At 37.9% G+C, this 27,953-nt stretch overlaps 3 protein-coding genes across 3 annotated transcripts; 1 reads left to right on the forward strand and 2 right to left on the reverse strand.

Annotated features, from left to right (window-relative positions):
• On the reverse strand, positions 1-26,919 carry LOC105457450. Its single transcript, XM_011702117.1, has 6 exons — positions 26,831-26,919; positions 24,638-24,846; positions 23,610-24,201; positions 2,564-2,731; positions 1,532-1,639; positions 1-1,442 (listed from the first exon to the last, which is right to left on the reverse strand). The coding sequence occupies exons 3-6, from the start codon at positions 23,781-23,783 to the stop codon at positions 1,359-1,361; spliced, it is 534 nt and encodes a 177-aa protein (XP_011700419.1). The 5' UTR covers positions 23,784-24,201; positions 24,638-24,846; positions 26,831-26,919; the 3' UTR covers positions 1-1,358.
• On the reverse strand, positions 3,454-6,654 carry LOC105457449 (WD repeat-containing protein 63-like). The gene has a single exon (XM_011702116.1). The coding sequence runs from the start codon at positions 6,649-6,651 to the stop codon at positions 3,661-3,663; it is 2,991 nt and encodes a 996-aa protein (XP_011700418.1). The 5' UTR covers positions 6,652-6,654; the 3' UTR covers positions 3,454-3,660.
• LOC105457448 (uncharacterized protein C9orf78 homolog) lies at positions 25,931-27,811 on the forward strand. Its single transcript, XM_011702115.1, has 6 exons — positions 25,931-26,193; positions 26,262-26,370; positions 26,463-26,608; positions 26,733-26,951; positions 27,195-27,328; positions 27,519-27,811. Exons 1-6 carry the CDS (start codon positions 26,069-26,071, stop codon positions 27,680-27,682), a joined length of 897 nt encoding a protein of 298 aa, XP_011700417.1. The 5' UTR covers positions 25,931-26,068; the 3' UTR covers positions 27,683-27,811.
• The last annotated feature ends 142 nt before the right edge of the window (positions 27,812-27,953 follow it).

A 27,953-nucleotide genomic window follows, 5' to 3' on the forward strand; every position in this document is an offset into this window, starting at 1 on the left:
ATATAACAAAAAAAACCATAACGGAAAAAAAAACGATAAATCGAGTTGTAAACTATATCCATAACCGATTCCGTCGAGACAGACAGTCTCCCTTAATCCATACAAAGTTAACAAGTATACGATTTACATGAGACATGGATGAGAATGTAAAAAGAAATTACACTGTATCCGATCTAAAGAGGATATGTATATATAATATATATACCTATGTCATATCTATATATATTATGTATAAAGAAATATATATATGTGTGTATATAAATAAGATCTCGCGAGAGTGCGCAAGGGTACGGTTAGAAAATAACGTTTCACGCACTTATATCTATTGCACGAGAAGTTAATCCATTGGGACAGTCAGAAGCGAACTGATGTTTCTCATAATTGCCGGCGAAGATTATCCATTGCAGACTCCACTGTAGCATTAGATTATGAAGCACCGAGTCTTTGTAGATTGAATTGTACTGATTGAAAGCCCTCCGGAAACTTACCGTACACTGATATATTATAAAATCTCTTAAAACTATTTATCTTGTCGTTTGCCAAAGGATTATTACGATCGAAGTGATAATACAAACGAAATAACGCCAGTCTCATGTGTAATTTTACAGAATTATATTATATATATATAGAATCTGTATGTGATATTAAATACGATAGAAAGATATGCAATCTACGTGAGATGATAAAATTTCTCAATTAAAATTTTGAAGTAACTAATATAAAAACAAAGAGATGATGTTGTGGAAAACTAAATTATAAATATTTTCAGCTATTAAATATAATTTAGCTTATATCATCTATATCCAAAGATACATATTTATTTCTTTATTAACAAACAGGTTAAATATATAATATTAAAAAAACTCATTTCGCGAGATTAGCAGAAGTTTCGTGTAAAAAGAATCATTTGATTTTATTTCTTGAATTACTTCTGTTATAATTTCAAGTAAATTTACACGATCTCGCGTAGACTTTGTGAACATTTATTGTCTTCGGGCAGGTATCTCGAATGTAGCACTCCGTTCGCTCCTGCGACTTCGTTTTTAACTCCTCGATGCAGCACCGAGTTTCGCTCTAGCGACGACGATCACGACAAGTAACTAATCTTAAGGCACGTAGGTACAGAGTTTTTCTTTTTTAAGCTACACACGATCTGAGGAGGATCACGCCGGACTAGTTTCAAGCCATCCCTCTCAGCGCTGACTTTCTTGTCGAGCACGATCTTGGGGCCGTGCCAAAATTTCCTTGGACGGACGCTGAGAAGTCGCGGGTCTGGTCGCGGCAATTGCTGTTGTTGTTGTTGTTGTTGCATGCTCTTCAGGTACCTGGCTTATCCTCTGTAGGCCGACGGTAGATGCTCATTGCGTGTTAGTGCTCTTCCATTCGACATATAGGAAATAAGCCCCGGCGGCGTATGCGATAGTATTGAAGATTCCAAATACCTGTAACATGTGTTAACATTGATTGTGTTTTAACAACAACGACGATTATTGTTTTCAATTTTTAAAAATGTCATAATAGCGAGCCTTACCCCACCAGCGATATTCGCTGATGAATGTCTCAATGCACTCCAAGCCGATAGCTGAGCGATGAATGCGATCATGTAAAGCACGGCTTTTATAGCTGTATTTAGAAGTTCCTGGAAAATATAATTTTTTTTTTTCGTAAACACGTATCACATCCTAAACTTAATTTTAATGATAAATATTCACATGTGTAAAAAATCAAAATAAAATTGAAGAAAAATTTTCACAAAAATATTAATTCAGATACGAGTGATGTCGCAAATTTTCATCAATGTACATCAATTCTTTAAAGACTTCGAGAAGCCAAATCATTTATTCTGAAATTTAAATAGACTAAATGTTACAATTCCAAGCAATGCATAAATAAATCGTAAAATAGTAACTTACAAAGCAATCGTAAGAAGCTGCGTTATACTTTTATGTAAACTGCAATTCTATACCAGTATTTATATTGCCGATTGCCATAGAGGAAGAGTGAATAATTTTATTGACAGTTACTTGTATATTGAGCTATCATTTGAATGATACAAAGGAAAATTATCAAATTATTTAAAGTATAAAAAATTCTGATTGTATATGTATACATATACATATCTTTTTACCATACACATGTGATTTCTAAAAAATTGATTGATTGCATGATATTAATAGTTAATATATTTTTTGTATTACTATTCTCCCTCTATTAAAATTTAATATATAATATGTTAATATTTGATTTATTATATACGTATAATAACAGTACTTTCTGAAAATATTTGTTAAATTAAAGAACTACAATTTTGCATAGACCGCTTCGTGTTAGCCATAAAATTTACGAGAAATCATAGATATTTACAAATGATCGTCTTACGGTACGTACAGAATTGCAGTTCCAGGTCATAAGTTCTTATGAATCTTACAAAAACAAGTTACAAGTCTTACGGTTCTATCTAAAATTGCAGCATAAATGTGAAATTAAACCTCCGAAAAAGATATGATGCAGAAGAAAAAGAGACGCACGTTTCGTTTTAACAATTTCTCTCTTTCATACTTACAGTTAGAATCCAGTTGATGGGCACCTTAAGTACCTCCCGGAGGGACAGGAAGTATATAGCGCTCCATATAAGTGTAGATATGAAGGACATTACCACGACGAACAGAAACCAGTGCGTGGCACCAATATATGCTGGAGATGCGCATGCCATACATATTATGCCCAGAACCTGGAAAATTATCAAACATTTTCGTTATCATTTATTACACAGCTGATCTTGAAAGTAAAGAAATTTATCAATCATAATGACAAAAAAAGTACAAGTTATAAAGACTAGAATTCGCATGCGATTGATGGCATTTTTACTACATCGAGAAAAATGTTGGTTTTAATCAAATGGAAATAATTGTTCCAATTTTTTTTCGATCGATTTCGATCGGATTCAAGATTATCCGATAAAATAGAGAACCTCTGAATATTTTTCTCAGTGTGCACGCATTCCAATTTTGTGTGTTTAACATTTTAACATACAAAATTATATCTAAAATATTTTAGTGTATGTACACCGATCATTTCTAGTTTCAACTTAACGGGAATAAAGTATTTGATACAAAAGCAGTTGAGAAAAAATTAAAATTTATTTTATGCCTGTAGATTTATTCATATATGTATAAAGAAAAAGCTTGTTACAAAAGCAGACCATCACTTTTATGTCATTTTGGCAAAATTGATTTACAGGAAAAGAAACAAATTTGACTTATTTTATTTTAGATGCATAATTTATTTTTTCCTATAACTTGTAGAAATTTAATCTATTCCTCGATATATTAACACGTATTATTTTTAATTTTTTTATTATTTACATTTTAATTTTTTATCACTATTATTCTATTATTTTTTATTACTTTATTTACTTTATTTATTCTATTTTCTTATTTTATTTTGCATAATATTATTCTTTAAAAGTTAATAATTTCAATACACTTTTGTGCATTGCAATTATATGCAGTTTATTATTCAAAGAAATTTGAGCAATTGTTAGACTATCTTATCTTATCAACTCACATTTGCAACCTAAATTATCATCGTGTAACATTGAAACGGCAGCCACTCTTTTTGTAAGAAAGCCTCCCGGAAAAGTACTGTATACTCTTATATTTACAAATTTTTCATGTTTTGTAACCGTCCCTTTCCCTTCTTCATAAAAGTGTTCCAATCAAATTTTGGAACGTACGGCTTCTCGGCTATTATCTTTCGCGCCTCATCCCTGACTTTATAAAACTCTTGCAGATATACATCTATCGATTCTTCGTCCTTCTCCGTCTCGCGTCTCTCTTTCGAGATCTCGTCTTTTTCTATAATATCGTAATGCTCGGGAAATTTGAGAGACACAAAGTTATCGAAATGCTCATCCTGAAGGGCGGCCTCGTTCTTTGCTTTGACCATCTTTAGATTCCTCTCTTCAGTTAAACGGACCAACGGCAATCTCTTCTCCTCTAGTTCCCGTGGAAGAAATTTCTTCTTCTCCAAAAGGGCCTTCTTCATTCTCTCTTGTTGACGCAGTTTCCATACAGTGTCCTTGGATTTCGGCATTTTGCGTACTTCTTTTTCAGCCTCCAATCTCAGCCGTTCTTCATGTTCTCTTTGAAGTTTCTGCCTTGCCATTTCAAGTTTCAATCTATTTTCTTCGTCTATTCTCGCTTGTCTTCTAGCGATGGCTGTCGTGTCATTTTCGAAGATATCCTTCTGCCACGAAGAAAACATCTTCTTTCTTCTCACCTCTCGCCATATGTATTCTTCAAACCAGTCCATCCTTTCAAGCGTATCGTCCTCGAATTCCGTCGGTTCCTCAAAAATACGAAAAGTACTGTTGCAATCGCCCGCGCCGATCAACTTGCGACCGTGTTTACACAACTCCTGAAGCGATAAGAGAGTTATCGGTTTTCTAGAAATAGTCTGCGTGAACACCGGCTCGTTCGCCCGCCTCTTGATATCCCACACCTCCAGGTCGCCCGAACTGGTACCCATCAGAAAGGTTCCCGGCCGATTGCCCCAGCAGCACGCGGTGTACACGCAACTGGATTTCCGTCTGAACAAAGGATGGTCCAGATAATCGTCCTTCCAAATGGCGAAGACGCGGCCGCCCATCGTCAGGAGAACGTCCGAAAGATGCGGCGATCGGAGGATCGCCGCAACGGGACCGTCGTGCGCGGACGAGCAATTAACAAGTTTACACTCCTCTAAACCGGACGTTTCCACGTCGAACACCTGGCCCTCCCAAGTGCAGCATGCAAAATGTCCCTGCGCCGTGCCGATCCACAATCTCTTCGTGCAGTCGACATCCGTGGAATCTAATTCGTTACGACGCCTATCATTTTCTTGAAAGGCATCGACGGACGGGAGGCACAGGTGAAGAGGTGTAAAAGACGGGTTCTCGGAAGGCCGTACGTCCAAGCGATACATTGGTCGAAAAATACCGTTAAGATCCTCGCGATCGCTCGGCCTTAGCTGAGAGGTAACGGAGTATCGGAGAAGATCCCAAATGGCGACGATACCGTCCTCGGAAATCGTCAGAAACTGACAGCTCGAGCTGGTCGATAGTTTCGTCAGTTTCCCGGATGGCTCTATCCTGTAATTATCGGGAAGCCATTGTATCCGACGAATCGGCAGCTCGTGCGAGTGATCCCGATCGGATATCACGAACGCGGAGGTGATAGAAACGGTGTCTTGAGACCAAAAATCAACTCCGATATTATTTCGATCGATATCTTCGATATCTCGATCCTCTATCTGCCCGTGAATATTCCAGACGACCACTTGACCGGACGCGGCACCGCCGATTACAAAGTCGCTGTTCATCGGGCAGAAGGAGACGCAGTAGATCTCCTGGTGGCACCACAATGACAGTCGTGGCCGAAGAGAATCGGCGAGGGACCACAGCAACACCGTCGGCATGGATCTCGATACGACGTCACGCTCGACGTTCGACGAGGATCGGCCGATCTCGCGCGACGATGCGACAACGTAAGAGACAGCCACGTATCCGACGAGGCCCGGATGCCAGGAAGCGTCGGAGATAACCTTGCCTGCCGTGAAGCGCAAGTCGACGAGGGAGAAGCGTTCCGCGCAAGTGATCTCATCTCGCGGCCGGGTAATTTGAAACTCTCGCCGCGCGAGCGTCTCGATGTCGTCCACGTGCACGTTCACGACCGTATTGTAACACACGGCCTCGATCATTTCCCGAGTGCGATCTTCCAAGAAGAGCTCCAAGGGACTCTTCTCCGCCGGCCTCTGCTCCGCGTCGATCTCGGACACCTCTTTCGACCCTTCGGCAGTCTTCCTCTCCTCAGACTCTTTCTCGGATTTTTCCCCGGCCGACTCTTTTTCCTCCGCCTCCTTTTCCTCCCCCTCCGACTCGACGTTATCAACTTGCAGTCCCAGAGTGTCCTCGTAAGAGTACTGAGTCCAGGCGTTCTTAGGATAACCGGGATAGGTTTGAACTTCAATTTCCCGCGGCTCGAAGTGCGTTTGGATCATCTTGGAGACGCATTTTCTCTCGACATTCTCGAATCTCTCGTACGGAATTAACTCCACGTAACTGTCCCAAGAGCCTTCCGAAGATCTGTCACAGAGCTGCCGGTTTAGACCTAAAGACTTGGTCGGAAGGCACACGTCCATCTCGAAGAACTCTCTCGTGCTTCCGACCAAGTCCTCATCTACGATCGTCTCGCTTTCGAGATACTTCCAGGATCTGCCGGTCTTCTCGATCGTCTGGATTATCTTGCTTCGGATCTCTTTATTGATGTCGGCGTTCCTCCTCACTATCGCCGATCTCGCGTCCTCCGTCAAGCAGATCACGAAGTCGCGACCGGTCAATTCGGTGGACGAATAGCCCACGAGGAAAGTATCGCCGCCGTAAGCTTCGATCCTGTCTCGATACGGCTCCAGCGACGAGCCCGCGACGCTGGCAAGCCTCAAAACAACTTCTCGCGACACGTACGCCCAAGGATATTCCAGAAACACGTGCTCGCCGACCGAGCAACCCAGTTCCCGCTGAATCTTGGGATCGAGGCTCACATGCTCCACATTCTCGATATTTTCGTCGTGCAGCGTCCAACTCGATCGGTACTTAACCCCTTTTCTCGACATTATTCTCGTAACGCGTTATTGCAGCCCACTCCGAGAGAGCAAATCCAACCGGTGAACGGTTCTAGGCATCGATCAAACGACGCCATGCCTACGGTTTCCAAGAAACTCGCTTTGAAACCGTATAGCGAGGGACATTTTACGCGATTTCCCGGGAATTACGTAGAATTTCTTGGAATTTATAGACGCATTTCTTTATTTCTTCTTCGTCATATTTTTTTTCAGACAAGTCAGACATAATGTATATATAATCGTATTACCGCAACGTTAACGTCACTTTATATTACAATATCGATATTGTATTCCTCGTCGTTTACCGCAACCGTCTTCGAGACGGCTTTACGCCTCAAAAAGTATCTTTCAATCTTTTATTAACGCACGGCCCGTTACGAACGGCAGCCGCTACGTTCATTTATTATACCGCCAAGTCGTAAGCACCTTAGTCGTACAGCACTTTACTTTTAAGTTCTTAGCGGCAATAATGCGGCACGCTTATAGACGGCGTGATCAATGTTGACCTTTCGCGAGCGACCGGCTTAAGCGGCTGCCGTGTCACTAAATATACACGGGTGACTAGAAAACACACTAAAGCGAGGAACGCGTACGCACGTAATGTGCATTCCTGTACACCATATAACGCAGCGATTTTATAATTCGTGAATCTCGTTAGGATGTTGAACTTCACTCGGTCGAAAGAGAAAATTCAAGATGCAACGTAAATATATTGCAGAAATTATGATTCTTTATTGATTTATTTGACATGCCGACTTTAATAACAGGTTGGTCGCATGTTATATCTCTCTTCTAATATTTTTATATAACTTGTAATTTTTCGACAACGGTGCGAGAATTATTTTATCAAGATTTCAAATTTACAAATCTATTTAAAATTTATTAAAGAACAAGCGTTTATTTAAATTTTGAAAAGCTATTTAACTTTATTAAAATTATTAATTCCCATACACAAAATACCACATATTTGTTCATTTTTTCTCGATATTTTAAACACAATAGCACATTAAACAATTAAACAAATTAGTCTGTTATTCTCTTTTAATAAGAAATAATAAAGATAATAAATTAGAATATGATGAAATGTTATTAATAAAAATGTAGAATATAGCCTCAAGTAAAATGTGAAAAAATATACATTGTCAAATTCCAATGGACTGTAATAAAAATAATACATTATAAAACATAAGTTATATATCGTATGGTCCAAGTCGCAGTTCATTAATTACGCACTACAGCTTAAATAGGCGCAATTAGGCTATACTTCGCATGCCTTGTTATAATCATTACGTTAAATATGTGATGCATGACGTAATGGTGCGATACGCTTATAGCACTCGACAAATGTACGAATAGTTTACAAACGACCCATAATTTTCAGCTGAGCATAATTAATATCGACAGAAATGATCAAACATTTCATCAAAATGAGTGTACAAAGCAATTTTTAACTTGTAAAGAGTACTCTCAACTATTCGAAATTCGAATTATTTTGACTTTGCCAGATAAAATTATCGCAACTGTAATACAAAAATAATAAAAATTGTTATACAAACGTTTTTACGCTACAATCTTTTAAATATCGGTTGTTATTCTCAACGGTTGTTATTCGCAACGTAAATGTCAGCATCGTAGATGCAAGAAAAACCGGTGATTCCACGGTAGTTGAGTTTACGAGGTATTCGATTCATTTCTAAAAATAGCAACGTATATTGAAGGATATTTTCCTCCGATCATCATCGGCCGATATGCGATCACATTATATATCGGACGTTATATAAATATTCGAGTCGCGCTGTAAGCTTTAAGTGCGGGGGTCAGTCCAGAGTTTCTCTAATAAGGCACGTTGGTGCTAGATTGCATGATTCACACGTGAAGGTATATCCGCAGTGACCATTTCTGCGTAGTTGCGCGATCATCATCTGAAACGCGATCTGCTGTAACGTATAGGTGTTGCTTTCAAACGTTATCTCATGCGATATGGCGCGCGCATTCAAACTATAGAGTTTCATACGGGGCGCGCGGCGATAAGCGCACTCTTTAACAGTATTTAAGATTATTTGTATATTTCAAGCGTATAACATAATATGCGCTATTTAATTCGTTCAGAATAAACGATCCGTTCCTGTATATCTTAACGCTTGTAACAATCGCGAGGAGGAGTCAACGAACCCTCCCGAAGAGGAAAGGCAATTGCATTCATTCTATATTCGTTCACAACGACACGTCTGTACGATGCCAAGAAAGACGCGTATGTTTTCACCGAGCATCTGCTCGGTTACGCGGAACGAGCGAAATTGCACCAATATGCGAAGCCGGCGTATTATAGAGATAACGCCTGACGGCGTCGTCGTCGACGGGGAATCTCAGTGACCCACATCCGCCGCTCGTACATGCATGCAGTTACTAAACGGCCACCGGTTGCAGCCTACGTATTACGACGGACACGTCGTCCATCCGTTATCGTCATCATTGGCTAATTAATTCAAATAGCATATGACCGCGTGAGGAAGAAAGATGTTGCCTCGCATAGGATTATGTGACTTTAAAGCATTAATTAATAAAAAAAAAACTTCGTAATTTAGATCTTCCAGTCTTCTCTTTGTTTCAATTTATTACAAAGCAAATTATAATTCAGAATAATTTAAATAAAAATATGCAGAGAAGGATGCAACGAGCATAATTGCACGTGATGTAATATTTATATTATATCCTTGAATAAAATTTGATTTCATTGCTTGTTTTCCTCGAAATAAAGAGCAAAAAGCGACCTAATTAAGCAAAATTTAATATTTTATACGGCACAATGGATTATTCGCGTGAGAGAATTTGAAATGAAAATGAGAGGATAAGCACAAATTTTTTTGTTGATGCAAAAAGATATAACTAAGTATATATGCTGATCTTCATTTGTTAAAGTTATGTAAAAATAGCAATATAATATTATATTATTAAGATTATTAAGATTTTACGCACATAAACAAATTTACGTACACCAATAAAGAAATACCGATAAAAATAAATAACGAAGAAGAGAAAGAAAATAAAAAAGTACATTTTTTTCAACAATTAAATTTGTTACTTACACATGGAAATGTTTCTCGTCTCAAATATCTCGGAATATTTATTATTTTTAGGTAATATTTGTTAAATTAAAAATTTTATAAAGAAATTTAAATATGTAAAATTAAACATAGTATAAATAAATATAAACATAGTATAAACATATTAAATAAATGTTATGCTGAATTTAAAATATATTAAAATAGTTGCTTATCAATAAAGAACTAAATGTCGCAATGATAATGAGCGAGAATCGTATTCAGTCGCAATGATTGCTGGCCGTACACGCATTTGATTCGTCATCTTTTGCGGCCGTCCACTCATTAAAATTGCAGAATGGAATAATAGTCAACAATTGCTAATACGAGCGTGTGTATACAGCAATTCACAGCAAACAAATCTGATGGACGTATCAAAACGATTGCGAAGAGAAATAGACATTCAAACGTGCACGTCAAATATTTCGCGTAAAAATAAAATACAGAATTAAATATTACAGAAAGAATTGAAACAATACTGCTTAAAATTCTAATGATTTTTATAATCTACATGATAAAAGATGTAAAAAACGGAAACAGTGAGAAAAAAAGAGTGAAATTCTTTTTTAATGGAAATATTAAATCCAGTTATAATGTTTACATTTAGATAAAAATATCCTTTTATTTTTTATATTACCTAGATTATTGCTATTAAGATTTCAAATAAACAATTAGCAGAGAAGTCATAAGCAGTTAAGAGAAGCTAAATACTTTAATTAAAAACTTTAAAAGATGCTGAATTTATTTTGATAAGTTTCACAATGCATCTGACTTGATCGCGTTAATAATTTATTTGGAATTAATATGAATGAAATAAAAATATTAAAATTTATTTTTTATAGAACTGTGAAAACTACAAATTTTTCATCTCTTAATCAAAAAATTTGAAAATTAAATCAAAACTAGTATGTATAGAATTATGAATATTAAAATTGTAGATGGAAAAATAAATACATTACAAACCCAAGTGTATAATATATGTTTCAGTTTCAGATATCGATATTTATTCTGTTATCTATATTTGATGAATATATGTTTCAGTTCCAGATATCGATATTTATTCTGGTGTCTATATTTGATGAATGAATCTATATTTCATTGAATGTGTAACAAATATAAGATACGTTTTCAATCTCGTAAAATGTTTATTTATCGCCAATTCATTCAACACAAGTACTTGTGAATCAATATTTCCATGTATTACTTAACTTATTGTTTTATATATATATATATATATATATATATATATATATTTTACGTTCCGTCTTGAAAGCTGATTCACGCGCCGATTAACCTTATATGAATCATAAAAAAATTTTGCTTTGAAAAATCCGCAAAGAAAATCTGAATCTGGTCACGGTATTATTGCAGCAGGTCGATAAAGCGGCGCGATATGGTCGATTTCGTAAACGACATTACAACTCTTTTGCGTCTAGAAATAGACGCCGGAAGTTGCGAGCTGTAAAAAACACATTCACGAACGAAACGAGTGTTCTCCGCGTGTGCATTTACACTGGCCGACGGCCAACGAGCACTTTTATCAACGTGATTCTCGAAAATCTCATATATTCCCACGCTGAAAAGTGAAACCACTGATATAGCAACAGGTGGCTAAATATAAACCACGTCTTCAATTCTTTTTAATTTCTGCCGATCGTTCGCTCCCAAAATTTGGCACGAGATTTAGAAAATAAGCATCGTTTACTGTTAAAAATGAGAAGAAGGATTAGCAAAGAGAAGTAGGCGAAGGAATTCGCCGAGAGAGAATTTCTGTAAAACACGCGCCTTCCCGGCGGGCATTCCTGACAGATTGCAAATATAAAATGCCCCCCCGAAGAATGCGCGTGCCACACGTTGTCAGGTGCGTGTCCGATTACGTACCTACATATACATATGTGCGAAAACGCGAGATTCGCGTCTCGCCATCCGATCTCTCCCTCTCCCTGCGCCGGTCTCCCGAATCGTGCACAGCTTTCGTCTTTCTCCTTTCCGTCTCGAGCGGCCGTGCGTATATACCCGCGCGGAGGCGCGCCCTGTCCTTGTGCACGGAGCCGTGCCGCGCGCAATTACCGAGCGGTGCATAACTTATGCCGATACGCAGGGCCGCGCGCCGCGCCGGCCTGCCTACTCGCCGCACGGGTACATAATGGTACGAGGGTAGTCTCCCCCCCCCCTTTCCCTGCCAGCCGCTTAACAATGCGACAGCAATTGCATAATCCGCGGCCAAGGGGGCTTACGTTCGACGTGGGCGATCGGAATTCGCGATATACCTCCGAGCGATCGGTCACCGTCGCGCGAGAAGCTTAAGATCGCGCGCACACGTCTATCCTCCAAAGTGCGGTCAAGAAGAATGACCTCATAGAGAAATGAGTAGCTTCCTCTCGCGGAAATTGCTGACTCAAAACAAGATTCTGTGCACCGTATTTCTAAATGTGTATAATCGTCACTTGAGAGATACGATATTTATCTCATAACACAACCGTAATTTTCAATAGCGTCAAAAATATTTTGACAAAACCTTGTTTCTCTATAATAAAAAAAACCTTTTGGAACATTAATATATTAAAAATCCTTATTATCTATGAGAAAAGTAGTATGAGAAAAGCCATACTTTTTATTTTTTTTAAAAACTGTTATAATTCTTTTTTGATAAATTTTTTATTAAAAAATATGTATATTTTTATCGTCATTTGTATCATACAAACTGCTGTTATCTAATTATAACGGTTTAATATCAACTGGATTTACGTCTCAGTCAGTTTGGCTTTAATCTTGATGCTGATTTAATTGTCAAATGCGAGAGCAGCACGCAAACTTTCGAATATAAATAACGAAATATCATAGCGTTAGATAGCAGCAGTTATGACGTGCGAGAATTACGAGAGCATATTCTTACAATCACAAATGTTAATGCTGTAAAATAACATTTTATTATGTATTACACGAGCGTGAAAGTAACGGACTTTATAAGGATCGTGACTGTTATTTCGTACCTCGATCTACAAACACCCGTGAAACACAGATTGTTTCGTCTAGATAACGGACGGTCAGGAGATCTTTTTCAAATTTCATAACATCATTAGCATTTTCGTCAAAAAAAAAAAAAAAGGGTCATCCGCACATTGAAACTCGTGCAACAACACTTTTCACACGACGGCTTCCCACCGCTAATGAGAGTCGATTATCCACACGAGAGTAACGTACGAGTATTACCCTGACCGAAATTAACCCTTCAAGTGGGTCGACACATTACATACGTAGTATCGTGCGAAAGTGTTTTAATCAGAGAGAGAAAGAGGGAGAGGGGGAGGCAATTGCAGCTTCATCTGGCTGACGCTGATCGCTCTGCTCTAGCGTTCGCTATAAACCGTACGAAAGGTATCTATTTTCTTTTATATCTTCGCGAATTTCTGCAATTTCAAAATGTTAAATGTATCAATGCACAATAATAAGTTAGACCGCTATAATGAACAACACGAATAAGTGAAGAAGCGGTCGAGGCTGGATCTTGATGCATAATAATATTTCTACGTACTGCATCTTCAATACATTTTTAATTCCGTATAAACTGCACGCTGATTATCGTTGAACTTGAAACGCAATCATGAAAACTGAAGCTGGAAGAGTAATATCACAAATTAAATTAATCACCAATTTGTGATAATGCTAATAAGCGTCTTAAAATGTATCAATGCAATTGTCAATAATTATCAATTGATATACAAGAGTCAATCATATATGTATGTATATTGCAATGTAATCTAATATTTTTGTGTACTTAGTTTTAATGCATTTGAAAAACATGATACACACACATATACATATACACATGACACAAGTTAGTTGGTAAATTCGAAACAAAAAATTTGGAACTTAATTGCAAGCGCATCTCTTCCGTCTCGATAACGATAAAATCGATCCGATCACAACCAGGTTTCCGCAACAACCGGATGGACCCGAAACTGCTTCCCGGTACAACAGGAAAAGGGGCGTGTTTACAGCTTACCGAACCATTACGTCCGAGTTACGATTCATCGCACCGATACTTTCTACGTTCGACTTACTTTCCGTCCCTTAGTCATTTAAACTTATTTATTGTTCTTTTTTATCTACAATTTCTCAAAACAGTGATTAATTATGATAACGATATACTAGTGATAACGATTCACAATAATCCGCTTATCTAAAATCACACTTTCCAACGCAAAATTCACGTAATCTCTGTTGCTATTTTACGATGAGAGGAAGCTTTTAAAACAATATCTATTAATAAATCTGAACAATAAACTGGAAAAATTATATTGTATTCTATTTCAATAAATATAAATCACCGTTTTATTAAAAGAACGCGATGATTTTTGCGACAATTTTCTTTCTTTAACATGACTTCTTCGATGCGACTACGTACTCGAGCAAAAAAAGGCGAGGCCGGAAATGATAAGACCGGACGTCAAGCAAGTTTCTTTCTGGAAATGCAACTCTACATACACCGCGTAATGTAATTCTCTGTAGGCCATAATGGAAAGGAAGGGACGCGTTGAAAATGTGAAGACACAGCGTGGCGCGTTAAGAAATCAGTTGAGAAACGCGTGGAGGATTAAATAAGAAATTATTAATGGCATAACTTACGACACCTCTGCGCGTCCTCTTCGTTTCACTTTTGCCAAGATACCTTGTTCATGTCTAATAAAAATTATATTGCGTTCAACAAGAGATTTTTTTAAATTTACTTTTAAATTCGAGCAAACGTAACTGTGAAATTATTGCAGTTTAATATCTTAGGTATGATATATCTAATATTTTTGGCAAAGAAACGTCTTTAAAAGTAGTCAAAATAAGTGAAAAATAAAAAAGACAAATAACAAGAAAAATGATAGTAGGACAAATAATATAAACTATTTTCAAAAAACATTTAAGGAAGCTTATCGAATAAATAGATTGGAATTAGACATACGATACATTAATTACAATCGTTGACGTTTATCGTTTAAAAAAAGTTCATATTTATCTACGCATGCATAATCTGCACGGTGTATTTCCACTTACGCGCATATATACGCAAATAAATGACGTACATATATAGATTACTGTCCATCCATATCTATTACGGCGACACTCGTGTTACGCGCCGAGAAGATTACTATATCAATTCTCCTCTACTCCGCACGCAATTCCATGGTCCCAGGTAGTAATTGTTATGTTATAGTCCAAGGATTCAGTGACCCAATTTGCGTGTGTGAGTGACCGCTTGTAACAACTACATAAGCTATTCGGCCATGAGGCAACTGAGCTTAATAAAAATGTTAATCCACCGATGATTGGCAAAGCAATCATCTGACAAAATTGTCTGTACATGTATCGCATGTTATGACTGGAAATCTAAGAAATACTACGAGCAAAAAATAAATTAGAAATCAATCTAACGAAAAAAATTAAGAAATAAAAAAATAATAAAAAAATCTGTAAATAAATTCTGTATAGACTTTTCCTACGAATTTTTATGAATTTCGTTCTTTCTCGTTCTTGAGAATCAGTTTCTCGTGGTTAAATTCAACGCGGAACATTAAACACAACTCTAACGTTAAACGTAAATAACGCGATTTTTCCAGTTTTAATTTGTATATTAATTGAGCACCAATGTCAAGGATAACGGCCATTTATATCGGCGTGATGCGTCCGAACGCACGGCCACGCTTCCTCCTACGATATTGTACAACCGCGATCTCACTTTCCATAATAGGCGAGCTTTCATGAATGGATTGTGCAACTGGCAGTGAGAATAGATATAATATGTTAAAAATTGCGTATTAACATCCTCGATATAAATTTTATTAAGAAATATGACTAGTCTGTTGCGTATAGAGGCAGTATTTACCCGTATATTTAATCGCTAAATGAATCATTAAAGTATCATATTACCTTCTTAAATGTTAAAACGTCTTAAAGGATGGAACTTAAAAGATGGACTGTTATAGGAGAAACCGACGCAAAGTGAATGTAGAAGCGTAACACAAGTCGTATCTCATTTTGACCCGTTTTCCTGTTCGACATACGCGCGATTCTCGAATATAGTTATTAGCTGTAAACGCGCGGCATGCCGGAGGAAGATAAAACCAACTGAAAATCGACAGTCGGAGACAGGCCTAATAAGCAGTAACGATCTCTTCATTGCTTTTTCATTGCAACACCATGCGGTTAAGTAACGTCTCTCGAACGAATGGAGTTGCCAATCTCCGCGGGAAACGAGCGCGGTTGCACCGCGGGCGAGATGAAAATTCGCCGTTAATCAGCTTATTAATTAATCATTTCTCGCGCGCGACATCATTATCGGGGGCATATATCTTCGCGACGCTCTTCCGAATTGCGTGCCCGGGTCAATCCGAGCATCAGGCGCGGCTCCACCTCGTCGAAGTGAAGTGACGTGGCCGCGCGGCGTGGCGCGGCGCGGCGTGACACGCGGGTGTCAGGTAGCGACGGGTTCGTCGTCAAACTCGGCGGCGAAACGGTCTCGAGCTAAAGGATACGCTGAATCCTTAATGAGACGTCCCGATACCGTTGCCGCGGCCTCGACGCAACGCGGACGCGCCATCGGCCATCGCTACGGCAGGCCCGAGTATGTGGGACGTATGAGTGCCGGTCGTCCGGGATGAACATGTATGGTCATCGGCGCGCGATCTCTAGCCTAGGTGAGTTGTCGCGTTGTCAGCGCCGAATCCATCGAGTTTTCGTTCCGAACGCATGCACGTACGCACGCACGCACGCACGCACGCATGCACGCATGCACGTCCGCTCGCCCAATCTGCGCGCGATGGCGAAAACCGGTTCCTCCGGTGTCGCCGCCGCGCTCTCCTCGGGACACGAATTCGGGATTATAGGAATGTCATAAGAATGCCGGGGACCTAACGCGGCCCCGATCGCGCGACACCATCACGCTTGTGTGACTCTTCCGTGATCGCTTCATTCTCTACTCGATTTTCGGAAAAATCACTTTTGTATCACTTCGTTTTTCTTCGTTTTTCAATTATATGTATGTATATACATGGAAAATTAAGGAGTTGTCATAACTTTTCAGTTATAATCGATGCAATTTTTAGAAACACAAAAAAAAGAGATCTTTTAGAAATTAAAAAAAAAACAGATTTGAGAGGAAGCCTAAAAGGTCTTGACAAAATTTTCTGTATAATTTTAAGACTCAAAATTTTCTTAGATTTTTATATGTCTTAATATATATTTTATTATCCTTAATCAATTTATATAATTTATATCAAGTGAAATTTAATTAGAGATTATCAAGTAAATTTAATTAGAGATTATCAAGTAAATTTAATTAGAGATTATCAAGTAAATTTAATTAGAGATTATCAAGTTAATTTTTTCTCTCTTTATTCAAATCTAGATATTTTAATAATTATACAGTCTAAATTAAATTTTTTAATTTAGATTAAAACATGAAATTTATTTACAAGTTCAATATAGAATAAAATTATATTAAAAATAAATAAATATTAATATAGCAATAACGCAATATGTTAGATAAAGCAACAATGAGCAAGATATTGTAAAGTATCGAAATAATTTATTAATATAACAAAATTTAATAATAAAGATGGCGAAAATTTATATTTTAGAATCTTTTACCAGTAACTTGTTCTCAATAAAACTATAATTACTTCTTTGATTTTCAAATGTAAAACTATTAAATTTTTTCTGTACAAGTAAAAAATTTATAAATTTTCTTCAGAAACATGATGCAACAAGAACATTAAATGTCTTAGGAAATGTCAAGAAGGATATCCAGTTTTTATTGACCAGTAGTTCGATCGGACGACATGTGGCGATATAGATGCCGCGTGAGTGGCATATATTTAAATCCGTTAATTTTCAATCGTGATGATTGAATTTTCCTTGCGTAAACGGAAAGCTAATGAATTTTGTTTAGAAATAGCGCGTGACGTAAGCAGTGATATATCGTTACAACATTAATTGTCTCGGAAGGTCAAGAAGCATATAGATACAGTTTTTATCGGCCAGCAATTCAACCGGACGACATGCTGCGACGAAGATCATCCCGCCGTCAATGTGTTTTCGCTACGTTCGCGCGATGGAAGATCGGCGGATAACGAAAATCAAACAGTTTTCCTGGTGAATATCGTCGAATTGCCCGGAGATTACCTCATCTCGCAATATCTGGGCGACAAGCCGCTCGTAAAGCCGCGGCTCGTGTACGCTATATTTGGAACTATCGTCAGCGCGTAGCCAGTAATCTCCATATCATTGATATTCATTCTTAATCCCCGCGTGCAATTTGCAATTGCTCTGGAGTACAATGCATTTGCTAAATGACGCGAGATAACCCGTACTTAGTATTTCACAATCCCTTCACATATAGATGCGTGCAGATTTTCGCGCCGTGTTACGTGCCGCGACGCAAACGACGCAACGACATTAAATATTTATTTTAAAGCAGTTTCTCTTAAATTCCAGACAAACAATTTTTGAAATCATATCCTAAATAAATGAATTTTGGATTCCATTTACGATTTACGAACCTTTAACCTAAAACATATAATCAAAAATCGCTCCTTATCGACTATTTACGTTTCCCTTCTTCAATATCTTACGTCATTGGTTATTTTACAAAATGCTCCACTTCTAAACTCGACATAAAGATCTCATAAATGAACAGTTGTTGATTCTGAGTACGTGACTTCGGTTCGTCGATTACAGCCGTCGATTACAACGATTTTACTCGATCCAACGGTTTATATTCAGCAATATGATAAGTCAATAAAATAATTACGTTCAACTGCTACCGATTTGAACTAAAGAATTATTCGACGGAGCATTGTGCTAATTTTTTGTACTACGCGTCAAAACCCACGCACGCGATGCGCAATTATCCGACCAGGCAACTCTCCGGCAACTCCCTGTAAGTCCGCAGTAAGTCATAATTAAAGCGATTAACGATATGCTGCAGCATGAAGTAACGGTACAATCGTGGCGGACTTATCAAAATAGAAGCAAAAAGGAAGAGCTAATGTGAACTGCCCATTTCAAGAGCGGGATCAGTGTGAGAAAAATTCGAGGGAAAATACAAAAAAAAAAACATCCCAAGTCAACATTCCGTGTTCTCGTTATGCATTTTTTATTACTCGACTCGTTATATATATTTATATACAATCCAGTTATACTCGTTGATAACTACCGAGTGGGACAGGAAGTAAGAAGATTCCAATTAATGTGCAATAACGCCTAGTTTAGATGGCAAATAAAAATCTACGCTCCCACGTCCTGATATTAATACGCGATATTATAATTAATTAACAAAGTGATATTAATTTATGCAATGAAGTTTTTTTCATACGGGAACAATCTCCGTAAACGACATCCATTATCAACGTCAAGGAACGAAGAAACTCATCACAATACTGTTACGTAATTTCACTTCCATATGAGCGAGACTTTACAAAACTTTCGCGCGACACACGCATGCAAGATTCATTATTACTTCTCTCATTGTTGCGGCCGCAAGTGTCGCCGGCTGTATAGCCACGTATGCCATTATCGGGACTATTTCGCGTCTCAGATCAATACACATTCCTTCCTTCGCGTCTATCGACCGTAAATAATATACGGCCTTGTATAACGTGTAATGCCGAGTGGAATACAACGTACAGGCGCAGTCAAAAAAAAAAAAGATGCGGAGTCTAAAAAAATCAAACCGAAGCAATGCTCGCCGCGGCTCTGATCTTGCCTAACGGTATCAGAGATAAGAGAAGGTGTATCGGTTTACCGGTGATAAGACGTCGCTATTTGCATAAAAACAACGTAAATGTTTCGTAACGAAGTTAATATGCGGCACGTGTGATATAAAACGCATTACGGTCATTGCTGCACGTAACAACGTTCCAGCGACTCAATCGTTGGGCTATTTTCTCCGATGTTCGAAATAAACATTCCTTAAATTATTTTTCGTTGTACCTTTTTTTTGTCGAGCTACTTCCTTTTTCCCAATTCGCTAAATAATTTAAATACATAGATTATATACACATACTGTTTTTTTTTCTTCTTCGCAACGATTGGTTCATAATGAGACTATTTGAAGAACTAATTTGTTTTTACGAGTCGATCTAATCCGAAATCGAGTAAGCCAACTAATACCGCGACCAGAAGCCATCTTTTCCGTCTGGCGAGAGGTAGGGTACTTTGTTAACCGCTCCGTAAGAAGATTACCGTTACGCGGTTATGCCACTGCAGGTTCAACGTCACGGTGCAAAACGCCCGGTCGATGCCATGACGATGCGCGTGCACGCAATGCGTGTTTCCAGATTGATTGGAAGATCATCGCCAAATCGCGTCAAGATTTATTTTTTTTTTTTTCATCTCCGCCTTTCATCATCCTGAATCTCATTAAGCGTCTATCGTTATTAATGTAAACTTCAATCTTTTAATATTTTTTTATCTTTTTCTGATTCTTGGAACTAGAAAAAAATAAAAGTAAATTAGCTCGAGATTAATCTTACAGATCGCTAAAAATGGATGTAATAAAAAGTTTTTAAAAGACGAATTCTATATTAACCATCGACAATACTATTTTAACACACTTCAAGGTGAGATTTTTCGCATATTAATTCCATACACGTGTGCGATGTATTAATCTTGTGTAACATCTAATATTATTGCGTGACATATTAATTTTGAAAGTGACATTCTAAATTTTTGTTATATTCTTCACAAGCAATGCAAAATGATCGATTCCTAGTAAGATTTGTGCGAAAATAATATTTACATCTCGCATCCGTGCGTCAGAAGTTTAGAATGACCAGAAGTTGGAAACTGTACAACGGCGTCTCGTAAATTCCTACACAGAAAGACAGCGCCGAGAAATATATTTTAATAATAAGAATGATACGCGGGGAGGGAATTTTATTGGAGCCAATGGCAAGCGTCTCAGCCAAGGTTTTTAGTTCAAAAATTGTCTTCCGGGTTTCGTAAGAATTCACAATTTCTCGGTGTGTTGCGGGGGAGATACACACAGAGATTACGTGTACAGAAAGTCAACGCCGATGCAACAAGCATCGAACAATTGTAACTTAATAAAGAGAGAGAGAGAGAGAAAGAGGAAAAGGAAAACACTTATATGTGTACTTCCTTTCAAAGAGATCAACATAATTCAAGCAACAATTCGTAGACATTGAATACGGGCGTTCGAACGCGAAGCGACCAGAAGAAAACTTTACACTTCGGTTTATATTTCGCTATTATAACGGGCTATAATATGTAAATAAGTGTTTAGTGCTGGAGACAAAAAAAATAACTATTTTTTTTAGTTGATCTTTCTAATTCTCTCCTCCAAACCAGAGTTTCACCTAGCGGTAAATATATTTTCCGTTCTCGTCGCATTCGGAGACAAGCAAGCGTTCGGATCGAGGCCGATGAGAAAGTTAAATTTCCTCCTAGAAAGCATCGATCTTAGAACCGAATGAACCGAGGAAGTTGTTTCTAATGCGGTTGTCGCAAGGACCTGGAGCGTAAAGTACTTATCAAAGTCACGACGTTATCCAGCGTGTATTCATGTACGATAAGTAAGTAGGCGGCGTGCGAACGGTCCTTGGCATATTTCTACTATTGGAATGACGCTTAAAATGCAACCGGCATTATTTCACTCCTGGAAAACGAAGTGAAAGCGTCAATATATCGTTAACCTCGGCGGTACCGGACGTCAGTCGCAAACGTTAAGTAAATTGAAATCGTATAAGGTAGCTCTCGGTAACTCATGCGCAAATAATTAAAGGGTACAGCTTAATTAAAGTGGCTGCAAGCGTGCAATTAATACCTTCAGATTTTCCCGTCGATACGAAAGTCAATAACAGTAATTTTATGTTACAATTTTATCTCACTCCCCCGATATACGAATTTCCATTTAGCGAAGAATTCAATTGCCGTGCAGGGAAGAAGAGATTCGTGGAATCTTCTTCAAGACATCGAGAACATAATATTTATACAAGACAGAAGAGTAGAATTCAATACTGAGAAATCGAAAGCTGAAAGAAAATCGCTTTTCCACATGACTTTTCGTATATCGTATAGTGCAATAACTAGCTAGAATCTTAGCATTGTTACCACACCAAAGCGCGAAATCACGACTTAGACATTACATAACGTTATTCCGTCCGCATGCAGCACCTCCGAGGAATTCGTCTGCATACAAATGATCGGGCATTATTTCTGAAATTCTTTTCCACGTTTGCGCTTGAATTTCAGTCGACCGTGAAACAGTTAACAGTCGCCCTGCTGCGAATAAGTTAAGTAAATCTCAGAAAAAGGGGGAACGCGCAGGTGAAACTTTCGTGATGATCTCTTTCGATTTTTGGCGATTCTCCAAATTGAAAGAATATTACAATGATGAGGGAAACTCGTGTAAGGGTGAGGGGGGGACTTTGAGCATTCTAATCTTAAATATAGATATGTCGAGCTCATTTAATAATGAAATACACCGCGCTCTGCCAATTGGCAACATTAGGACAGTACAGTACCTACCTACAGGTGTCCGCGCGAACACCAAAGTAGATAAAAGCGTATATGCATATCTCTGATTATGTCACAGTTTACGTTTGCACGTAACTCGCGTATATAAAAGAAAATGTATGATGCATCTATTCGACTGTCAAAAACGTCACTTCTGCCTCTTCGAACCGGATTGTAGTACTACTTACCAGAAATTGCTACATGATGCTATAAAAATATACACCGAGTGACTCTAAAGTTTCTATTATTAGATATTACGTGATAACCATCAAGTATATCGAGCTAAATCCAAGCTGGAAATAGAGAATCCATGCACGAGGAACGGAGAATCAAACGGTAATTGGAAAATGATCGGGGACATGATAATATATCATATGGATTGAAGTTTACTGATAGATTATTATTCTGAAGAATCATTGGGGCATGATAAGATCATAAATCTCTCTTTATAAGATCTCTCTTTATAAGACAAAAATTACTGGCAATTTCATATTGCAAAGATTCATCGATCACGCGTATATTTCACCGAATAATAAAGACCTATTTCATCAAAAATCAACTTTAAAAGCTTATACGTCAGGAATACGCTCTTAAGTTTTTTTTTCAATCCTATTCACTGCGAGATAAAATAATATCCCAGGTAGAGCTACAAGATCAAAATGACATTAAATCGAAATTATTTTAGGAAAATGATATCATTTGATGATATAATTTGATATACTTTTGATGATGGTTTAGTGATAAATTCTTGATATGAAAGCAATTTTAGTGACCTTTTTCTATAAAAAAAAAAAAAAAAAAACCAGTTATAAACAAATCACTGTAAAATTATTTTCATATCATTTTTCCTAAAATAATTTCAATTTAATGTCATTTTGATCTTATTATGATTTCGTGTTCTACTTGGGATTGCCATAAAATTCCGAATCGCAAGAACCATTGTCAAACACATGTCACAACGTGGTCTGTTATTGTATTATCATTCAGTCATCGTCAGACCGAGAGGTTGAGTCTCGTCTTTTTTTTTCCGATATTTGCACATATTTACATATTGTACGACCTGCGCTGTTCCATCTCGTAGAAAACCGATTAGCTCGAGGCCAACACGGTGGTTCTTTCGCGGTGGCTCGGTTGACTTTATCCGGACAGTGCACGAATTTGCGCTATCGGAGCGTTAAAATTAGTATCAAAACTTATTGTTACAGACGTGTGCTTGCCAGTGTTCGTCGCCGTGCCTAGGATAGCGCGGCACGTTTCACCGCGCGCGTCTCGCGCCACAAACGGAACGGAATGGGATAGCAAAAAGTGAGTGCCGCTTACCAGCTGCACCAGCTTGAGGATACCGGGTATGGTCTTGAAGTAAGGCACGTTGATCCGGATGCCGGCCAACGGGTTCGGCTGGCCCGGCTCCGTCTTCACCGTCGGCACCTGCCGCGGATTGTTGCTGGCGTTGTTGCTGGAACCGTCCATCGTCACCACGGTCTCCGACATCATGTTACGCCGATCCGCACGCTGTCGGGTTCACCACACGCGCTCGCGTATGTACCTCGCTCCTCGGGCTCCGTATACCTCCACGATCTGTGCTCTCTGCTGCTCGCGCGCCTCTCGTCCCGGAGTGAAAGGCGACGGGGAGGTAAACACCCGGGGGGAGCAAAATGGACGAGAACCGAACCGGTACCGCGGGAGAGCCCAGCCGATCGCGCGGGACACCTGTTGTGTGTGTTCACCACGGCCCGCGCGCACGGAGGCCTGCCTTTACCACTGCGCACTACCTACGGTATTAACAGCCGAGCCGCTATTCTCCCACTGCGTTGCCAGTGCCACGCTACGGCCGCTGCCCGCAGTGCCGGATCAATCAGACGAAACACGGTAAATTCATGTAGAATTTATCGGATCTTTTATTCCCGAATTCCTGTAAATATCATCGTAATAAATAGAATGAAACGTATATTCGTTAAAATTAGAAAAAAAACCAGTGGAAGCAGCGTTGTCTCGATCTTTACAAGATATTGAAATAGGAGCTTTTAAAAAGATCTTTAAATCTTATTCATGTTGCAAGTTAAATATATTACTGACACTTTTTTAGAATTATATTATGTAATAGAATTTATGAACAAAAATTCTTTCTCTCCTTTTTTCCTTTAATTCCTTCTAAAAGGAACTACTAATTAATTAATCTTTATTATTTTCTTATAGAAATTTAAACCGATATTGATTGCAAATAAATTTTATATTAAATTTTATAATTTATACATTATATTTTTATGAAATATTTTCAAATGAATAGGTTATATAAGTATATCAAACGAGAGAGAGAAAAGGAGATTGCTTATATTATTGTGTAATACTTCGAGTCCTCAGCAGATGTTAATCCGTCACTGATTCACCCCACTTCTCATTCTTGCTTGCGGTAGTAGAAGCGCACATTGCCACGTTATGTGTATCTCACAATCTTTCCTGTTCCGCTTCCATCGTTATGCTTGTCACCTATAAGTGCCGACGTTCTTTTTCGTCAATTTCTCGTTTTAATGCGAAAACTTCTCATATCCACGGCGTTCTGTAACATTAAATTTATAATTCAAATTACAATTTTTCATGTTCTTAAATTCAAGATAAAAATAATTTTAAAATGTCTAATCATATAAATATATAATCGTGAAACATAATTATAAAATGCATTTTTTAAAATTACATATTAAATACTACTAATAACATAAAGTCTAAAATATCTTATATGCACTGCACTACAAAATAATTCACGAAGTGCGTCTGCCACAGGAAAAAAATTAATCTCGTAAGTAAAAAATAATAAATAAATGATTCCCAATTGAAATTCATTCTCTATAGTTTCTTCACCGTCACCTTTCAGCCTTCCCAAGCCAGTCTCTTCTTTCTTGCTTTTTACTGTTCTTTCTATTACTTTTTTGGTGCTCACTCGCTCGAGACAACACTTGCGGAAAAAAAAAACGGTTAATTAAGATCGCGCGCACTGATTGCCAGAGTAATAATCGCGCGGCACTTTGTGAAGCACTTCCAACGTTAATCGCACGCAACGCGCACTTTGTATATTAAAACGTGAGATCGACGCGAGAAAACTTCATCTCGATGCAGTGCGATTAATAAAAAAGCAATAAGCTTTTCAAAATTGTTCAAATTAGTTAGTTCTATAAAAATTCATGTAATTATTATATCTGTGTCACATGACCGCAGAATTGAATTCACTCGTGGGATGCGTCACGTGACCTACGTAATGTCACTGTCAGCTGATAGATAATACGCTATATACATCGTATGCGTAAACTCGCGTACATACATACATACTCCACCTTCGAATTTGTCGACTTTATCGCATAAGTAGAACACACATATCGGTTCCTTATATAACTTTTGTGTTTATATATATATACATATATAATTTTTATTACATACTTTTATCTCCTAATGTCTCGTTGCGAAAAAGGAAGAAAAAAATTCTTATTCAGAAAATTTGAGATTCATCTTTGAATTACACAACCCTCTACCTTTAATTCAAGTTTATTCATAGCAGATACTCAAAGCCAATTTAGCGGAGACTCGAACCCAACTGAATCCAACTTAGTAGAGACTCGAACCTAGTTTAGCGGAGACTCAAACCCCGCGGCCCTCGCGAATAATGGAGACTTGTCGGTAACGTCGGTCGATTGACAGCGACTCTGCGACAACGCGTTAACCTGTCTGTTGTGGTTTTACTTGATTTTTTTACTCGAGATAGAATTTAATTAATCAATTAATTAACGAAAATGGGCAGCGGCGATGATGAAGCGCCCAACATCATCCAGTTTAAGAAGAAGAAGAAAAAATCTTTAAGGAAACGCGAAGCTCTTTCAGATGATAATGACAGCGAGGGGGAAAAGGTGTCTCTCAGGTAAGGATTGTACACATCCTGTCTTTTAATTAAGCAATGTGGAGGATTTGGAAAGAGACTTATTTCAGGGAGAAGGTCGAGGAGATGAAGATCATTCAAAAACTACGCGAGAGGCCGGCTGGCGTCGACGTCGTTGGTTTGGCTCTCGGAGAAAGTGTCGCGTCTGATGTCATAACGGTGGGATATGTTTACTAATAAAATTGAAACAATGAGCATGCTAGATGCAATGTAGGAGATGTAATACGAAAAATTGGTCTATGTTAATTTAGTCGGATCCCTTTAACATGAAAACCGGAGGAATGGTAAATATGGCTGCACTGAAGAATCCAAAACACAAGCCAAACGACGCGTACGAAACTGGCATTGGAACGCAGTTCAACGCAGAGACTAATAAACGTGACGAAGATGAAGAAATGTATGCACGACGTTTGCTTCTTTTTGTTAAAATTATTACACTTAATGAAATATTTAATATTAGTTATTCATCATTGCTGACTTAAGTGTCTTATGTCACAAGTTTGTACAACTATTTCTATTAGGGTCAAATACATAGAGGAAGAATTGTCAAAGCGCAAGAGTAAGACTAATAACGATGCGACGAATAGCGCGAATAACGAGAAGGGATCGTATTGCTCACCTGAGGAGGCGGCGTTGCGCGCGGTGCCGGAACATCTGAGACAAAGTTCAGCCAATCGTAGCGAGGAAATGCTTTCAAATCAAATGCTCTCTGGTATTCCGGAAGTTGACCTCGGCATAGAGTGAGTATATTTGTACCTTAAAAAAACAGTCACAAATATATTTTTTATAGTAAATTTCATAGTAAATTTCATAGTAAATTTTTCCAAGTAAAGAGATGATCTTTGCAGTTGAAACTTGAAAAAAAAACACAATGTGTAGATAATGATTTAATTTTATCAAATTCTTTTGTAAATACGAATTTTAAGATCTATAAGTTTCACCATAAATATTTTCCCTAAAAACTCCATTCAATTCATTTTCAGAGCTAAAATTCGTAACATCGAAGCTACCGAAGAGGCAAAATTGAAACTTCTTTGGGACAGACACAGAAAGAAAGATGGACCCTCGCAGTTTGTTCCTACGAATATGGCCGTGAATTTCGTGCAGCACAACAGATGTACGAGTCTTACTCTTCGTATTACTTTTCGATAGATCTGTAATGAAATGATACGTACGATATTTTCAAACTGTTGAGCAATTGAACTTGTTGTCTAGCGCAACTCTGCCGCATGCATTTTATTTCCCTACATTAGAATTCTTCGTGTTAAACAATAAAATTGTAACTGAAACGTTCATTATAATTTCAGTTAACATAGAAGACTCAGAGTTCCAGAAATCGCAGCAAGAATCCGGTGACAAGAAAAAATGCCCCACCAAAGAGGACATCCGAGGAAAGCGAAAAGACAACGGGGAGAAGGCGACGGACGATTATCATTACGAGAGATTTAAAAAGCAATTCAGACGATTTTAAATCTGACTGTACTATTAGCTAATTATACTTTTTGAATACATCTAACGTTGGCAATTTCTTACAGCAGATATATATATTTTTTAATTACAAATCGAAAAATCAAGAAACAATGCAATGTCACGACAGTTATATTTTCATTCGCGTACATCATTCACATCCATTGAAAAGTTTGAATATCCTAACTCTCGCTACCTCTTATTGGAAAATGTTTTGATGATTGACGATCTTTCGGTAGTTTCGAAAAATGCGTATTACAACTCTGAATATCTCT

Source organism: Wasmannia auropunctata, unplaced genomic scaffold (genome assembly GCF_000956235.1).
Source record: "Wasmannia auropunctata unplaced genomic scaffold, wasmannia.A_1.0 LD335214.1, whole genome shotgun sequence".
NCBI classification, from domain to species: domain Eukaryota; kingdom Metazoa; phylum Arthropoda; class Insecta; order Hymenoptera; family Formicidae; genus Wasmannia; species Wasmannia auropunctata.

Bases quoted from the DNA above. Each gene is read 5' to 3' on its own strand.
- LOC105457448 (XM_011702115.1), top strand. From the start codon at position 26,069: ATGGGCAGCGGCGATGATGAAGCGCCCAACATCATCCAGTTTAAGAAG. The intron at 26,952-27,194 runs GTGAGTATATTT...ATTCATTTTCAG, and splicing joins GAAGTTGACCTCGGCATAGA to AGCTAAAATTCGTAACATCG. The intron at 27,329-27,518 runs GTACGAGTCTTA...TTATAATTTCAG, and splicing joins TTTCGTGCAGCACAACAGAT to TTAACATAGAAGACTCAGAG.
- LOC105457449 (XM_011702116.1), bottom strand. From the start codon at position 6,651: ATGTCGAGAAAAGGGGTTAAGTACCGATCGAGTTGGACGCTGCACGAC.
- LOC105457450 (XM_011702117.1), bottom strand. From the start codon at position 23,783: ATGATGTCGGAGACCGTGGTGACGATGGACGGTTCCAGCAACAACGCC. The intron at 2,732-23,609 runs GTAAGCGGCACT...ATAATTTTCCAG, and splicing joins TCCTCAAGCTGGTGCAGCTG to GTTCTGGGCATAATATGTAT. The intron at 1,443-1,531 runs GTAAGGCTCGCT...CACATGTTACAG, and splicing joins CAGCGAATATCGCTGGTGGG to GTATTTGGAATCTTCAATAC.